Genomic DNA, 19,017 nt, shown 5'->3' on the forward strand with positions numbered 1-19,017 from the left:
AGAACTGGCAATAGTCTGTTTAGTAGCCATAAAAAAAAAATTGATCAATGAGCGTGGTCCACGAGGTAAGCCACGAAGTGGCTTAAAAAGTAAAGCCTCAATAGGATCCTTTTTAAGATTAATGGACGTAACTGAATAAATGAGATTATAAACTCTAGTCCACAAGCAGCAAGCCACTGGACAGGTCCAAAATATGTGGATCATCGTACCCTCTAAAGAGCAGCCTCGAAAACACAGAGTTATAATCCGATATAAATTTAGCTAATCGAGACGGGTAAAATACCATTTGGAAATCACTTTATAAGAATTCTCTAATGCCAGTATGTTACGAGAGCATTGGGAAACTCCTTGCCACATAGACCCCAATCCTCAGCAGAAATTTCCGCTTGAACCTCCACATTCCATTGCACACAATAAGCAGGCAGAGGTTCAGCTATATGGTTCTGGATTGATAGATACATTTGAGATAGGGCACCTTTAGTGGAAGCCGACGCTTTGCAAAGCAATTCAAAACTCGAAAAGGTACGAGGGGAATCCCGTCTATGAATCAAAGGTACAACAAAATGACGTAATTGCAAATAACGAAATAACTCTGAGGGAGGAATAGAATGACTCTCTCAAAGTTGCGCAAACGTACAGATGCCTTACCCGCAATCAACGAGTGGACTCTTGTAAAACCATGAGTTATCCACCAACAAAAGGCCATCTTGTCAGAGTCCCCTGGGGAAAAAAGTAGACAATCGAATATTGTAAGAGAGGTAAATGCGGGGAAATCAAACCCGCAGAGTACTTGCATGAGTCCCAAATTTTTAAGGTGTGAGTGAAGACAGGATTCAACAATTTAAGCCAAGGCAAGGCTGAAGGCAGAAGGGGATGCGTGTCCAAAATATCCATCAGTGCCCACAAGGGTAAGTCCTGTAGAGAATAAAGCTTAATGAGGGGAGTAACTTGGGCCACAATATAGTAATGATAAACGTTCGGAAGACAAGGACCACCCCAAATATATGGGTGGTAAAGTAGCTGTTTAGACAAACGAGGACGTCCCGAAGCCCATACAAACCGTAAAGACCATTGTAAGATACGGAGTATATGGGGCGGAATCCGAACAGGGAGCACCCAAAAAGAGTAAAGTAGCTTGGGAAGACAAGTCATTTTGATTGCTTGGACCCGACCAAACGAGGATAAGAATATGGAAGAGGGCAGCTGGGTTAGCTGAGAAAGTAGAGGAAGGATGTTTGCCTGAAAGAACAAGTCATAAGGTGTAAGTTTAATTCCCAAATAAGGAAGAGACGAAGTCCATTGAAATGGAAATTGAGACTGAAGGTGTGTCACAAGCTGCTGAGGGAGGGAAACGTTCATATCCACTGACTTAGTAGGATTAACATGTAATCCCGAGAGATGAGCGAAATCAGTCAGGAGTGATAAGAGATTAGGGAGAGAAATAAGTGGAGACGAAAGATACATCAGAATATCGTCCGCGAAAATGGCTATCTTATGATGTAATCCCGCCAGCTCGAGACTTAAAATATCCGGGTGGAATCGAATACGAAGAGCGAGGCGTTCAAGAGCCATAATAAAAAGAAGAGGAGACAGGGGACAACCTTGACGTGTACCACCTCTAATTGGAAATCTAGAGGATTTAACCCCATGATAACGGACTGTAGCGGACGGAATACTGTAAAGTCTATGAATCAACTGAAGAAAATCATGGCCCACACCCCACTTCTGCAAGGCTTTCTGTAAATAAGACCAGGAAAGAGTATCAAAGGCCTTGGTCATATCCAAAGACAGAAACATAAAGGTCACAGGACCGTATTAGAGAAAAATGACTAATTAAAATCGAGCGTAGAATATTATTAGCCACTTGGAGTCGAGGTACAAAACCCACTTGATCTTTATCAATTAAAGTAGGGATTAGCACATTTAAGTGTTGGCCAAAGTCTTGGTCAGAATTTTCACGTCCGCATTCAGCAAAGAAATAGCGTGATAATTTTACCAAGATTGATGATCCTTCCCTGGTTTAGGAATCATCACGATTTGGGCCTTAAGCATTATCGAAGTCAGCTGATCATTCCGCTTAAGTTGATTGAATACCTTGGCCCAAACAGGGACTACAACATCACTAAACTTTTTATAGGAGAGGGCCGTAAAACCAGACAGGCCAGCACGTTTATGCATCTTCAGAGACTGAATTGTTTGCCGAAGCTCATCTTGTGAAATATCCACGCCCAACATGTCCCTTTGATCATCCGTTACATGAGGCAGAGGAGTCTCCCAGAGAAACGAGTCAATGACATCAGCTGAGGTGTCCCCCGAGCCATCATAGAGTTTCGAAAGATGATGAGAGAACTCATCCACTATGTGCCTGGGATTAGAGGTTCTCAGACACTTCCTAGTTTTCAGAGTATAATAATGTCGTTGAGGGAAAAATGATAACTTATTAGCTAATAGTCCCAATTTTGTTGCCATTCGCATAAAACTTCTAACAAGACCATCGCAAATGGTGCTCAGCCTTGTCAGTCAAACAGAGATTGAGATCCGTGCGAAGACGATCTACCTTCCGTTGGAACTTAGCCGCTGGAGACCTCGTACACAGCGCAGTAACCTTTTCAAGCTCACGTTTCAAAGTCTGACGACTTTTCTCGTTCTTTACGCCTCCTGGAAGCCAACTGTATGATATGGCCCCTAAAAACCGCCTTATACGCTTCCCAAAGGGTGACAGACGAAGAAACTGTACCCAGATTATTCCGGAAGTAATCCAAGGAGTGGATCCGGACATCCTCAACTACAGAAGAAAAAGAGAGAAGGGAATCATTAAGATACCAGGAGGGATCTGGTGGACACTGAGAGGGAACTGAACACTGCGTAATAATGGGATCATGATCAGACCAAGACATTGTAGGAATCTTTATCAAGTGTAAATGTGGAAAAAACGAAGGAGTCACAAAAAACGTGATCAATATGAGAACGGCTTGAGTGGGGATTGGAAAAAAAAGGGGTCTGAAGAACTGACAAAAAATGCGCAAAAATACAAGTTTTTCTCTGATTAGGGGCATAGTATGTATAGAATGTGACCTCTACATCCTGTAGGATCCCTGCAATTATAAAATAGCGGCCTTGGGTGTCCGTAACTACTTTATGCTCTTGAAAAGGCAAGGATTTACGAATTGCTAAAAGAACCCCCCTCTTCTTAACATGGGCCGAGGCAAAAAAGACCTGGGCATAACGACCTCCCAAAAATCGGGGATTATAACAGGAGGTCAGGTGAGTCACCTGCAGACACACTATATCGATTTTGGAGGAGCGAAGATAATTAAAACTTTAGTTCGTTTCTGCGGTGAATTCAAACCTTGAACATTAAGTGACAACCAAGTGAGAGTCATGACAACAGACAAAAATTACTCGACCATGAGGACGCCTCACAAACGTATCCCCCCCCCCCCCACCCCCTAAGGCAAACAGAGAAAAGGGAAAAAAGGAAAGCTAAGAAAAGGGTTACCACCATGATGGAGGGAACCAGTAGAGAAGAAAAAAACAACTCCATAAAACTAATGGAAGTGCCGTAAAAAAAAAACCAAAAAAAAAAACCGGAAACACCCATAGAATGCTACAAAGAGCAAGAGCGATACACCACATGCATCAAATGGAACTCCTGGGGCACCAAAAACTATACTCCACATCAGGAAACAAACGAGGGTGGCATGTAGCCCCTCCCCCCGCACATAGCAAACTATATACAGAACCCCCAAAGGAAGAGGAAGATAGTCACAGACATGGAAACCAGGCATGTGAAGATGAAACAGGTAGACATAATAACAATTGCAACATCATGCAAAAGGGAGACATAAAATGCACAAGGGGTCAAACATTAACGCCCAACCACAAACGCACAAAACAGACAATGTGCAGATGATCGGGCGGGATGCCAACCCATATCCAAATAATGAGCGGTAGGAGCAGCCCACTCCCAGGAGCTGGCTGCTCGTAACAGCAGATGTAGAGAACAAATTACGTTTCCAGGCTGAGACCGCAATCCCACCATCTCACCCAAGGAAACACGCTGTCTGGGGGCCAAAAGTCAACCGACGCATACCCAATTAGGCACAATGCGAACATCAACCTTGAGGCTCCCCAAACAAGGAAACCAACCTAACATCACCCGAACCTATCCAATTAAAGGCTTTGACCTGAGCAGGAGAAGGAGGGGAAAAAAAAACCCCACCCCCTTCAAGGACAAACCCCATCAAACCACCACACCCTCCTCCACGCACCTATCTCATACATAAAATTAAAGGGGAAGGACCATCCAGCTGCCAAATTTACAAAAAGAAGCCGCTGGGACAGCAAAAAGAAAAACAGACCAACAATAAAAGAACATGTAGGTCAGCCCGTTCCAACCGGTTGGAAGTTCTGGGAATGAAGTTGGGCCATCACGTGAGATCTTTTGTCAGCTTCTCAATTTGAAGACATTCTCGGGCTGCGGGATAAGCGAGGTAGATGTGCAGATGAATTTTTTTAAGAAGTCTGTGAAGTAGAGATGGGATCAAGGAGACTAAGCTCCAACGGACAGGGCTTAAGATCAGGATGGATTAACCACTTGCCTACAGGGCACTTATACCCCCTTCCTGCCCAGGCCAATTTCCAGCTTTCAGCGCTGTCGCACTTTGAATGACAATTCCGTGGTCATGCAACACTGTAACCATTTGAAATTTTTATCATTTTTTTGTGACAGAGCTTTATTTTGGTGGTGTTTTAATCACCTCTGGGTTTTTTTATTTTTTCTTAAACAAGCCAAAAAATCACTGAAAATTTTGAAAAAAAAAGTTTTAGTTTTTGTTATAAAATTTTGTAAATAAGTGATTTTTTTCCTTCACTGATGTGCGCTAATGAGGCTGCAGTGATGGGCACTGATAGGCTGCACTGATGGACACTAATAGGTGGCACTGATGAGGAGGCACTGGTAGGTGGCACTGATGGGCATTGACAGGCATCACTGATGAGCACTGAAAGGCAGCATTGATACATGGCATTGATATATGGCACTGACAGGTGGCACTGACAGGCACTGATGGGTGACACTGAAAGGCAGCTCAGATGGGCACTGATATGTGGCATTGGTGTGCACTGGTAGGCACTGATATGTGGCACTGATGGGCACTGGCACGATGCACTGATGAGCACTGACACAAGGCACTGATGGACACTGACACAAGGCACTGCTCGGGCTACACTGATCATCAGGGCACACTGATCATCAGTGCCCTGATGATCAGTGTTCATGTCCCCTCCGCAGAAAGCAGATTGCCGGCTCTCCTCTCCTCATGAGCTGTCAGCGTGACAGCTCGAGAGGAGAGAAATGCAGATAACCGGCATTTCCCTGTTTACATGTGATCAGCTGTGATTGGACACAGCTGATGACATGACCAAGCCGACATCTTCGGCTCTTTCCGTGATCGGTGATCCGCTGTGTCCGCATGCGCGGTGAGAATGGGAGGACGTCATATGACGTCCTCATGACGTCCTCCCAGAACGAGAGAACCACCTTGCGTCCGTCATATTACTATATGGCGGGCGGGAGGTGGTTAAAGGCATCATATAGAGACCCCTTATACATAAAGGATAGTTTAAAGGGGAACCCCCAGTGATAACAAATATGATTGAAGGATTTGGAGATACGGCTTCAAAAATCTCCTCTTCAAGATAGTAGTTTCCAACCAGCGGGGGCCCGGTGAACTCTGTCACGCCAGAGGGAGAGGAGGTAGAGTGTCCGGAGTGAGCGGAGCCAAGTTAGATCGCTGCCATCTTGGACCACTCTGCGCATGCGCCCCCCCCCCAACCTCCAGAATGCTGGTTTTCCAGCATGTCCCTTTGACAGAAGCTGGTCAATAGACAGACTTCTGCTGAACACACAGTGGTACACATGTACAGAAAGTTGGACAGGTCCTGATGAAACTATCAATTTTCAGCCAGTGTGTACTGGGCTTCAGAGATATTTAGCAGAAGGATTATCTGAGATACAAACATCACAGTACTCATATATACAGTTTGTTCTGTTTCCAAAATTGTCTTGAACTCATGTTACTGTGAAATACAACATTGCCTTTTTAAATCTTAAGGGTTTTTTTTACATGTCATCATACTTCAAATGTAATCGTACAAACATTTACTATTTAAAGCCGACACCAACACATACAAAAAAAAATGGATACACAGAAAACACATCAAAAACTAAATTCATCTTCTAGAAGAGACTGCTAGCCTGCTAGCTAGCTATTTAATATGAAAGTCTCAGCATTGCCCTCCATCACCCCCCCTTCCCCAAATAATAAAATAATATGGTCATCCTTGCTGGTTAGAGAGGATCAGAGCAGTGCACTGAAGGATGCAGGAGGGCAGGATAGAGTGCAAACAATGGAGTTCAAAGCAGCCATACCACATTTAGAGTACATGTAAACCCTCATATTGTAAAACAACCTATGCAGTTTAAAATATAAATAAAAAGGTAAAACATTTATATATACAGTATCTCACAGACGTGAGCACACCCCTCACATTTTTGTAAATATTTTATATCTTTTCATGTGACAACACTGAAGAAATGACACTTTGCTACAATGTAAAGTAGTGAGTGTACAGCTTGTATAACAGTGTAAATCTGCTGTCCCCTAAAAATAACTCAACACACAGCCATTAATGTCTAAACCACTGGCAAAAAAAGTGAGTACACCCCTAAGTGAAAATGTCCATGTCTATGAGATACTGTAGATAAAAAAAAAAAAAAAACAAAGTGATCACATACCCTCTTCTTTCATTATAGAGAGATGAGGGTGGAGGAACAGCAGCACATTGGTCTTCCCAGTGAATGGCTGTGTATATAGTTACCCATTTTCAGCTCATTCTGGTCCGGTCACAAGATCAGGCTCCCCTGTATCAGCCAACGGTGGCAGAAAGGAGCATTGACAACGGCTGAGACGTGGGAGCCTATGGCCACTGCTCCAAGCTTTACTAGCCATTGTCCAGCGCTCGCTCCTCTCCCCTGCAGCCGCTGCTGGCTGATAGAGAGGAGCAGTCTGAAAATAGGTAATCATATAACACAGGTTAGGAAGGGGTATTTTTAAACTAGTTAGGTTTAGTCTGAAATTCTACTTTAAAAGTGATTCTTAAATTAGTCATTTAGCTTTAATCCAAAACTTGGACTAACCCTGGAAATCAGGGACTTCTGCAATAACTAAATACACTATATTGCCAAAAATATTGGGACACCCCTTCAAATCACTGGATTCAGGTGTTTCAATCACCTAGATGGCCACAGGTGTATAAAATAAAGCACCTAGGCATGCAGACTGCTTCTACAAACATTTGTGAAATAATAGGTCGCTCTCGGGGAGCTCTGTGAATTCAAGCGTGGTACCGTGATAGGTTGTCACCTGTGCAATAAGTCCCTCCGTGAAATTTCCTGGCTATTAAATATTCCACGGTCAAATGTTAGTGGTCTTATAACAAAGTGGAAAGAACTGGGGAACAACAGCAACTTAGCCACAAAGTGGTAGGCCATGTAAAATGACAGTGCGGGGTAAGGCATGCTGAAGTGCACAGTAGTCACCAATTGTCTACAGAATCAGAAGCTAAAGACCTCCAAACTTCATGTGGCCTTCAGATTAGCCCAGCAGTGCATAAAGAGCTTCATGGAATGGGTTTCCATGACAGAGTAGCTGCATCCAAGCCTTACATCACCAAGTGCAATGCAAAGAGTCAGATGCAGTTGTGTAAAGCACACCGCTACTGAAATCTAAAGCAGTGGAGACATGTTCTCTGGAGTGATGAATCACGCTTCTCTGTCTGGCAATCCGATGCATGTGTCTGGGTTTGGCGGTTGCCAGGAGAACGGCACTTGCCTGACTGCATTGTGCCAAGTGTAAAGTTTTGTGGAGGGGGAATTATGGTGTGGGGTTATTTTTCAAGGGTTGAGCTTGGCCACTTAGTTCCAGTGAAGGGAACTCTTAAAGCATCAGCATACCAAGACATTTAGGACAATTTCATGCATTCAACATTGTGGGAACAGTTTGGGGATGGCCCCTTCCTGTTCCAACATGACCAGTGCACAAAGCAAGGTCCACAAAGACATGGATGAGGGAGTTTGGGGTGGAGGAACTTGGCTGGCCTAAACAGAGTCCTGACCTCAACTCGATAGAACACCTTTGGGATGAATTAGAGCGGAGACTCGAGCCAGGCCTTCTCATTCGACATCAGTGCCCGACCTCACAAATGCGCTTCTGGAAGAATGGTCAAACATTCCCATAGACACACTCCTAAACCTTGTGGACAGCCTTCCCAGAAGAGTTGAAACTGTTATATCTACAAAGGGTGGGCCAACTCAATATTGAACCCTACGGACTAAGACTGGGATGCCATTAAAGTTCATGTGCGTGTAAAGGCAGGCATCCCAATAATTTTGGCAATATAGTGTATATACTATACCATATAATCAACTATATTGGACGCACTAAAGGCTATTGCAAAAGGACACCTACTGATTTTTTATTGTGCCATACCACAAAAACCACCCAAATATTAGTTTTGTAGGCACTGAACAATATATAGGAATAAAACAATACCTTCTTAACTTTTTCCAGGTCTCTTGCTTTCCTTGCAATGTAAGGCATTATATCTTAAACTACATTAATTGTGTTGGAAAAGGCAAGTTAAATTTATGAAGGTACATTGTTTTTTGACAGTGCAGAAATATGGAAAAAATTACCCTGCATGCACGCACCTCAGAATCTCACCATCCCATCCCAAAAATTTAAAGCAGCCCTGTGAGGGATTGGAATACCCTACAACACAAACCACCACTAGTAGGTGGTGTGAAGAAACTTCACTCTCTTGAAAAGATCAGGGCTCTGCTACTATTCGACACGTATGGGTATATCAGAGGGCACGTCCTTTGCTGCATAGCATGGTTCCTCCCACTGACTACTATGTCACTACTGTTAAATAAAAAATATATAAGTAGTGTAGCGCTTTTAACAAATAAATACGTGCCAAATATACTCAATAGAATCCTAAAAATAAATAAATATATAATAATCCTTCATATATAATAATAAAAGACAGATATGATTAGTGCCAAACTAAAATCTATTACCCACTTCATATATATTTCAAATAGTGAGTGCCTATTGGTAAATATCACAGTGCACACACACCTATAGCGAACACGAATAATAAAAGGAGCTATATCCAATAGAAAACTATAAAGTATAATACACAGTGCTCACACAGTGCCAAAATAAAACAGTGTCCTCTCAGTTGAAAAAAAACTCTTAACAATGTCCTTTTGTGAAAACAATATAATCATGCAGTGTGAGATGGTGATACATCCGTGATTGTGTCAAAAAAACAAACACTCTTCTCCTAATAACGGCTAGATTGCCTCCTCACCTCCTCCCAATGACCCCAAAGGGCCAACAGGATCTCCCTGGATCCTTGGTTTATAATGGCCAGCAGCTTCCTTCCTTTATTGGGTCTCCTTATTGGGGCTCCTATCGCCCCTGGACAGCCAAGATATTTTCTGAAGAATAATAGCTCACCAGTCCAGTGAGCCAAGAAGAAACTCTAAGTGCAGTACTTCAAACCACTTTCTTTTATTAAACAAGGTTTAAGAGTAACACTCACATTTCAAAGCAGTCTTCCCTCCTCACCGATGTGTGTGTACACTGCATGTGAATGGGACACCATTTTGCTACACCCAGGAAGTCCCATTCACATGCAGTGTACACACACATCGGTGAGGAGGGAAGACTGCTTTGAAATGTGTTACTCTTAAACCTTGTTTAATAAAAGAAAGTGGTTTGAAGTACTGCACTTAGAGTTTCTTCTTGGCTCACTGGACTGGTGAGCTATTATTCTTCAGAAAATATCTTGGCTGTCCAGGGGCGATAGGAGCCCCAATAAGGAGACCCAATAAAGGAAGGAAGCTGCTGGCCATTATAAACCAAGGATCCAGGGAGATCCTGCAAGCCTGTTGGCCCTTTGGGGTCATTGGGAGGAGGTGAGGAGGCAATCTAGCCGTTATTAGGAGAAGAGTGTTTGTTTTTTTGACACAATCACGGATGTATCACCATCTCACACTGCATGATTATATTGTTTTCACAAAAGGACATTGTTAAGAGTTTTTTTTCAACTGAGAGGACACTGTTTTATTTTGGCACTGTGTATTATACTTTATAGTTTTCTATTGGATATAGCTCCTTTTATTATTCGTGTTCACTATAGGTGTGTGTGCACTGTGATATTTACCAATAGGCACTCACTATTTGAAATATATATGAAGTGGGTAATAGATTTTAGTTTGGCACTAATCATATCTGTCTTTTATTATTATATATGAAGGATTATTATATATTTATTTATTTTTTAGGATTCTATTGAGTATATTTGGCACGTATTTATTTGTTAAAAGCGCTACACTACTTATATATTTTTTATTTATCACTAACACTGTTTTGGTATCAGTTTTTGAGTGTTGGCAGCTTTAGACTAGGTTGCATACTTTCATTTTCATAGCACAGGAGGAACTCTGACCATTTGTATGTCACTACTGTGCCTTAAAACTAATCTAACCCTTAATCTTAATCCTGACCTAAACTATAGCCTTAACCCATAAATGCTAGACTAAACGTATCCCTCCCACAGTACTGCACCAAACTCAAAATATGAAGCAGATATACGTTTCTAGTACAAAAATAATATTTTAACACTCCTACAGTGAAAATCAGAAAGTCATAAGAATGTTTAATACCTGATAAAGTTGACTGAATAAGATGTAAAGGCTGCAAGATCAGATTACTGTTGTTTTAAGAAAACTTTACTGTGCTGAGCACTGATTATAGTGAGGGCTTTTCAATTGTTTTAGTCCCTTCTCATTATAACTTGCATGGTTATACTGTCTCACTGTGTCCCAAACCCTGCTCCATGATTTCCATTCACTGCAGGGATAATAGCCAACAAAACTGTAATCTTCCAGTGCAATACAACAAAAGGGCTGTCACAGGCTCTCATCAACATAGGCGACCATGCCCGCTTTTTCTGCCCAGCAGCTACATTAATAGATACTGTACTACAACTTCTGCGAATGAACCATTGTCTATGAATGGAGGAGGCACACCTAACAATCATATTCCTGTCCTCCATTCCTGGATCCTGTTTCTTTGATAGAAGCTATAGTATGACTTCTATGAATGGAGGAGCTGGACATAAAAGGGGCAGACACAGTTGGGCTCTCTTGATGAATATGGATATGAAGCTGAGCACATGCACTCAACTTCTTTGTTCGACCATGGTGAGGCCTGGTCCAAGTGTAACCTGTCCTGTTAAACCGCTGTATGGTCTTGGCCACCATGCTGCAGCTCAGTTTCAAGGTCTTGGCAATCTTCTATAGCCTAGACCAGTGATGGCGAACCTTTTTGAGCCCGAGTGCCCAAACTGCAACCCAAAACCAACTTATTTCTTTCAAAGTGCCAACACTGCAATGAAACCTGAATATCAAGCTTTTGGTTTAGAAAAAACAACTCGTACAGTAGTGCAAACTAATTAACAGTACAGGGATGACCAGAGACTGCGGACACAGTACAGGGATGACCAGAGACTGCGGACACAGTACAGGGATGACCAGAGACTGCGGACACAGTACAGGGATGACCAGAGACTGCGGACAGTACAGGGATGACCAGAGACTGCGGACACAGTACAGGAGATGACCAGAGACTGCGGACACAGTACAGGAGATGACCAGAGACTGCGGACACAGTACAGGAGATGACCAGAGACTGCGGACACAGTACAGGAGATGACCAGAGACTGCGGACACAGTACAGGAGATGACCAGAGACTGCGGACACAGTACAGGAGATGACCAGAGACTGCGGACACAGTACAGGAGATGACCAGAGACTGCGGACACAGTACAGGAGATGACCAGAGACTGCGGACACAGTACAGGAGATGACCAGAGACTGCGGACACAGTACAGGAGATGACCAGAGACTGCGGACACAGTACAGGAGATGACCAGAGACTGCGGACACAGTACAGGAGATGACCAGAGACTGCGGACACAGTACAGGAGATGACCAGAGACTGCGGACACAGTACAGGAGATGACCAGAGACTGCGGACACAGTACAGGAGATGACCAGAGACTGCGGACACAGTACAGGAGATGACCAGAGACTGCGGACACAGTACAGGAGATGACCAGAGACTGCGGACACAGTACAGGAGATGACCAGAGACTGCGGACACAGTACAGGAGATGACCAGAGACTGCGGACACAGTACAGGAGATGACCAGAGACTGCGGACACAGTACAGGAGATGACCAGAGACTGCGGACACAGTACAGGGATGACCAGAGACTGCGGACACAGTACAGGGATGACCAGAGACTGCGGACAGTACAGGGGATGACCAGAGACTGCGGACAGCACAGGGATGACCAGAGACTGCGGACAGCACAGGGATGACCAGAGACTGCGGACAGTACAGAGATGACTGCTGACCTTTGGGGAGGGAGGGGGAGCGGGTACCTGAATTTGACAGGTACCCGCTCTTACTTCCGCAGAGTTTTTTTTATCTTACCTGTTCCTTTATCCAGCCGCGTGCTGTCTTCCCGGCTTCTGTAGTGTGGGCGCTCGTCGGACAGCCGGATGCCCAGTGCGCATGCGCGAGAAGCGCTGCGCTTTGTGATTGGTCCGGCGGCTTCTGGGATGTGTCCCAGGTACCGCCTTACCATTCACAAAGAGCACTGCTTCTTGTGCATGCGCACTTGGGACCCGGCTGTCACGCACACTACAGCCGGGAAGACAGCGCGCCGCTGGATTCTCCTGGCGTGCCCACAGATAAGGCTTGGCGTGCCGGCTGTGGCACGCGTGCCACGGGTTCGCCATCACTGGCCTAGACCATCTTTATGTAAAGCAACAATTCTTTTTTTCAGATCCTCAGAGAGTGCTTTGTCATAAGGTGCCATGTTGAACTTCCAGTGACCAGTATAAGAGAGCGAGAGCGATAACACCAAATTTAACACACCTGCTCCCTATTCACACCTGAGACCTTGCAACAATAATGAGTCGCACCAGGGAGGGAAAATGGCAAATTGGGCCCAATTTGGACATTTTCACTTAGGGGTGTACTCACTTTTGTTACCAGCGGTTTAGATATTAATGGCTGTGTGTTGAGATATGTTGAAGTGACAGCAAATTTACACTGTTATACAAGCTGTACACTCATTACTTTACATTGTAGCAAAGTGTCATTTCTTCAGTGTTATCACATGAAACGATATACCGTATTTTTCGCTCCATAAGATGCACCTAGATTTTAGAGGAGGAAAACAAGAAAAAAAAATTCTGAACCAATGGACTGCAGACATAGTACAGGAAATGACCAGAGACTGCAGACATACTACAGGAGATGACCAGAGACTGCGGATATAGTACAGGAGAGGACCAGAGACTGCGGATATAGTACAGGAGAGGACCAGAGACTGCGGATATAGTACAGGAGAGGACCAGAGACTGCGGACATAGTACAGGAGATGACCAGAGACTGAAGACTTTTGGGGAGGGAGGGAGAGGCGAGTACCAGAATTTTACAGGTACCCACTCCCACTTGCACGGAGCTTTCCTTCCCGTAGTCTTGTGACACGTGACAGGTCCATTCACAAAGCGCAGCGCTTCTCGCACATGCGCAGCGGGTACCCGGCTGTGAAGCCGAAAGCTTTCACAGCTGGGTGCCCACACTGAAGATGCCGGCCTGAGGGAGAGAAGAGGGCCGAAGGAAGCAGGACACCACTGGACCGAGGAACAGGTAGGATGGAGGAGTGGGTTCTTCTGCACAGTAGAGCTGAGCAGCCGGCCCAGTATTCTAACACGGCGGCGGGAATACTGGGCCGGCCGCTCCATAAGACGCACAAAATACGGTAATAAAATATTTACAAAAATGTGAGGGGTGTACTCGCTTCTGTGAGATACTGTATGAGTCCATATAATGAATGTTACTCAATAAGCTTATATGTTTCCCTGAAATATTAAAAGTCAGAAAAAAAGAATGAGGTAATTTTGAAAATGAGGATTTTTTTAATCACCATAAAATCCTTTTCACGGAGTCCATTGAGGGACACAAAGTTAAACCTTTGGGTTATACTGCCACCTACAAGAGGAATGGACACTGGCAAAAAAATATAAAAAAAACCTGTAGGCCAGCCCTGGTAAAACCCCTCCTACTATGAGAATGTCTCAATGCAGTAGCAAACCAGTAACAAGCACATGATTATAAACAAGGAGGGGCGGGATGTGTGTCCCTCAATGGACTCAGAGAATATAATTTTACAGTGAATACAAAAATCTTTATTTCTCTATCGTCAATTGAGGTACACAGACAGTTGGAAACCTTTGGGATGCCCAAAAGCAGTCCAGCTGAGAGGTGGGAAACACATCCCAAAAAGTATCTAACAAGCCCAAAGGACATCCTGGTAAAATTTTGAGAAAGTATGAACAGGCGATCAGATGGTAGCTTTACAAACCTGGGAAACAGAGGTCGATGCAAGAAAAAAAAAATAATTTAAAGGCTGGTTCACACCATGCCCGCACATGAATTGCACAGGAATGCACTGTGCGCTACTGTGCGATTTAGACCACATGAAAAACAAACAAACTCCATTTGTCATTTGCAGCAGGTGTGAATACAAAGTTAATTGCACCCCAAACGTAGGTCGCAAATGCAGTGCATTTGCCCGCACTAGATCGTAAGTACTTTTGTAACATGCGATCCAGTCGCAATGCGTTTTAAGAAGTAGTGCCCTGCTTTTGGTATGGTGCAATTTTTGCCCATTCAAAATTAACCACACCGCACAGAGCAGCTGTGTGAACTGGCCATAAGTCTTGAATCAACTGAACTGAAAAAAAAAACATCTATCTTCCTAGCACATAGGTAATAGGAGAGGTTAAAGTGACACTAAATGTTTGTTTTTTTTCTTGCTTTAAAATAACAAACAGGTTATGCTTACCTGCTCTGTGCAATAGTTTTGTACAGAGCAGCCCTGATCCTCCTCTTCTTAGATCCCCTGGCAGAGCTATTCGCTCATCCACCTTTTTGAGTGCCCCCACAGCAAGCCGCTTGCTCGGGGGGCATACGTACATGCTTGCTCCTGAACCCTGCTCTGTCTATAAGACTCACAAAGCTCAGCCCTGTCCCTGTCTTCTCCTCACAGCTGCTGTATCTAATCAAATGAGGAGCGAGAGAGGAAAAAGCCTCAGCTCTCAAGCACATTACTGTAATGAGATTAGTATAAGGGTGGGTGGGGAGGAAGCCCACTGATGATTTTAATTAAAAATATTCAACTTTCATTTTGCAAAACTTACTTGCACTTCAAAATATAATACATGTTTATATTATCTTCAATATATTTTGCCAGGAACCTACACTGCTAAAAAAGCCACACACATACATGTAATCCATAACATTCTGAACATTTGCTATTAGTTCCTCAATTCATGGATTCTCTCCACAAAACAAAAGAAAAAAACCCCCAAAAAACACTTTATTTGCAACTAACAGACAGCTGATTTTACCACTCTCCCACAGCAATATCATTCTAACCTGGAGGTAGATGGCAGCTTCTTGATACCGAGTCTCCCAACTAAAATCAAACTCTTCCAATGCTGGTATTTGGTCCATGGTGACAGTGTGGCTTTCAAACTCATCTCGAGCTGCAAGTAAAATTTAAGAAAATGTTATGCACTCAACAAGAAGCTAGCCTTGCAGTTTACTAATGAATCCAGGCAGTTTTGTTACTCATTAACATAGCAGCCACCAAAAATAGAAGTTCACCAAATGAGAACATTCATATTTTTTTTCAAAGTAGATTCCCTTATAATATTGCATTGAATTTATATAGTTATTATGTGCTCATTCATTGAAGTGTGGAAAACAAAGCAAATAAATCACTGTTTTACTATGACATATAAAAGTGCATTCTTTTACCAGAAATGTGCAACCTTACTCAGAAAAAGACATCCAAGCCCTAATGTATCACACTGCAGGCTATCCCATTACTGTGCGTTGTGCTATGCTACATCAGAAAAAATGCTACATTTCCACTTTGTTTTCCATCGTGGTTTGTTGAATGGGTTGCCTTAATAAAATGTACCAGACCAGCAATGGAGTGGATTTACTAAAGGCAAATAGAGGGGAAGCTCTGAAAGGAAAGCCAGCTCTGCTGATTTCTATCATCCAACCACGTACAAGCAAAAATTCTGTTTTTATTTTCCTTGCATGTGTTTTCTTTGCAAAGTGAAGCATTTTCCTGATTTACCAAGCTCTGGAGCAACTGCACTTGTAGAGTACACAATATAGTTGCCTTTAGTAAATCAACCCCAAAGTGTGAATGGCATTTAACCACGGTCCAGCCCATGTACATAACCACCCAGAGGGGAGCAGTGCGGAGGACACAGCGGAACACCAATCGCTGTACGGGACCTCTGTCCATGTAATAAGCTGTGACCAATCACAGCTCTCACAGTATTTTCAATGGCTGCAAGAATGCAGCCAGAGAGAAGGAGAAATTATTGCTTTTACAGCCTTTATAGGACCACAAATCGGAAGTAGTCCCCCACCCCCTCCTAGCAATGAGCCAGTGGGCGGGCCCATCAATGAAACGCCCCATAGTGCCACCCTCAAACATGAATCAACAGCAAGGTGGCAATGTGTGACCATCATATGTGACTCCGCCAATCAAAAATCATACATAGGAAATGTAGTAAAAATCCTAGTTATAGTGGTCCTGGGAGCAGAGATGTTAATAATAACACGGACTATAGAATATGTAACATAGTCACTCAACATTAAAGTGAAAAGAAAAAACACCCCTTTGATCCACCTAATAGCTCAGTAGAAAATATATATGCAAAAATGCTCACATCAGAGTGGTCGCATGATGGTCTCTTTAGGGCTAAACAGAAGAAAAGTGGGGTGAAAAGAGGGGTCAAAGGACCCAGGAATTCATAACAAAAGGTGCACATGCAGTATACTGGAAAGCAAAATCCCTCCTGATCGCAAATCTAGGACGGTGCACAGGTGGGTTTATCTCTTATTACAATAAACAGTTGTATTGAGCTATCGCTAAATTCCCGACACTCTGGAGAGATGTGGCCGCTGTGTGACTGCACATTTCTTCCCTCCATCATCCATTCACAGGAGGCTTTGTATTTTGTGAATTGGTTTAGATAACACAAAGCTTACCATGACTGGGCAAGTGGAGAGGAGGGGCGGGCAGAACCGCTTAAGTCAACTCTGCATCTGCATGACACAAGACCCAAAAGGTTCAGTGTTTAAATAATTAAATGAAATGGAGTCAAATTTAAGACATGGTAGCAATATAATTTACAAGAGGTGACAAGTCTGTCCCATGTATAGTTACAGCTAGTTATAGATATATAAAAGCAACTGCAAGTCATTAACAACCATAAATCCCTCACTGTGATAAGTTGTAAGAAGTTATTTTGGAATTTTAGAAGTTGAATCAAAGCATTCAAACTCAAGTATGGGATGTTTTATCCATTATACAGTTTGTACCAATATAATTCTACCTCATGTACATTTGTTAGAAACCCAGTTACTTTTTATTAACTCATTCATATAGGCACTGAGGAACTGTGAATTGGTATTTTGGTTATGCGGCTGGAGCCGCCAGGTGCTATGTCTAGGAAGCACATGTAAGTCTATGGGAGTGTAGCAGTTGCACAAGCACAGCTGCTCGCCCTAACTTGACAGGTGTTTAGTTGAGCAGCTCTGAACATGGACTGTGTCCATGCAGCCTCTGCATCTCCATGGACTTGCAAGGGCTGTTTGAATGCAGCACCTGGCAGCTTCAGCCACAAAAACAGCCAATTCATGATGTACTATCTCAGCACCTGTGTGAATAAGGCTTAAATAAAAATTTACAACTATGAAATAAATTTAAAAATGTCAAGCACTTACACGTTCCAGATGTGAACACAGAGCAGCATGACACAGACCATTTTATTTACATGCTTGTCTGCAATGCTAAAACAATTCTGGAAAAACTGAAGTAAAACGGTGATGAACCCATCCAAAAAACTAAACAGCTGCTCTTAACCATGTGCAGAAACTTGCATGCCTAAAACTGCCATTTAGAGCATATCTTTAAAAATTCCTATCCATCCACACTGCTCCTTATAAAGTCTTTCTTACTGAAACGGAAGTGTGGTACACACTATGAGAAAATCGAACGATCATCCAATTTTCCACAAAGATGCGTATCATGATGTAACTGACAATGTTATTAACTTGTACAAAAATTCTCGGACAAAGGCAAACAGTCTTTCTAGTGTATGGTTTCTATGTTTGTTGCCCCCTTCTTCTGGGTCATGCTTTGCTTCTGATCATGTGTGTTTTTTTTTATTCGATTATTTCTGTACGATTAATACACACATTGAGCAAAAATCAAACGTGTTTACGTATGATAAAAATTTTCTAGCTTGCACCTTTGTTTTTTTTCGTCCGAAAAGTAGGAATCAGCTGTCGAAAGCACTATACGAACGAACATATAATCAACCGATCGCTCCTCATACAGAATTTTTCTTCCAATTTTTTTTATAGTGTGTACCCATCTTTACAGCTGGAATTGTTTAACGCTTAACTCCATTCAGACAAAATGCTAATTTAGCCCAGTTTTATTCATTACAAGATAATTTAATTTGTACTTTAGCCAAAAAGTCAAAACACCCTTCAACAAATACATTGTGCAGAATGGTTAAAGAAACTACATTCATGGTACAAAGGGTATATAGTATAAAGAGAATATTGTAAACTATATCTTCAGATTCCAAAGGAGAGAGAGTTTACACAAAGGATGTCCATGGTTCCCACAGCTTGTTTAACCACTTGGCGTCCGCCTGCTGTTTATAAACGGCAGGACGGTGGCACTCCAGGGGCGGG

At 43.0% G+C, this 19,017-nt stretch overlaps 1 protein-coding gene across 3 annotated transcripts in view; it reads right to left on the reverse strand.

Annotated features, from left to right (window-relative positions):
- The window catches only part of LOC149443642 (two pore channel protein 1-like), an 86,778-nt gene that overhangs the window by 48,058 nt on the left and 19,703 nt on the right, over positions 1-19,017 (reverse strand). For all 3 annotated transcript variants that reach the window (XM_089655415.1, XM_089655414.1, XM_089655413.1), the window contains exon 3: positions 15,658-15,767. In XM_089655415.1, coding sequence (XP_089511541.1) covers positions 15,658-15,767 — 110 coding nt within the window. The remainder of the gene's footprint in view (positions 1-15,657; positions 15,768-19,017) is intronic.

This window comes from Staurois parvus, unplaced genomic scaffold (assembly GCF_062004578.1).
Source record: "Staurois parvus isolate SC_StPar_1 unplaced genomic scaffold, SC_StPar_1.0 ptg000840l, whole genome shotgun sequence".
Taxonomy (NCBI): Eukaryota; Metazoa; Chordata; class Amphibia; order Anura; family Ranidae; genus Staurois; species Staurois parvus.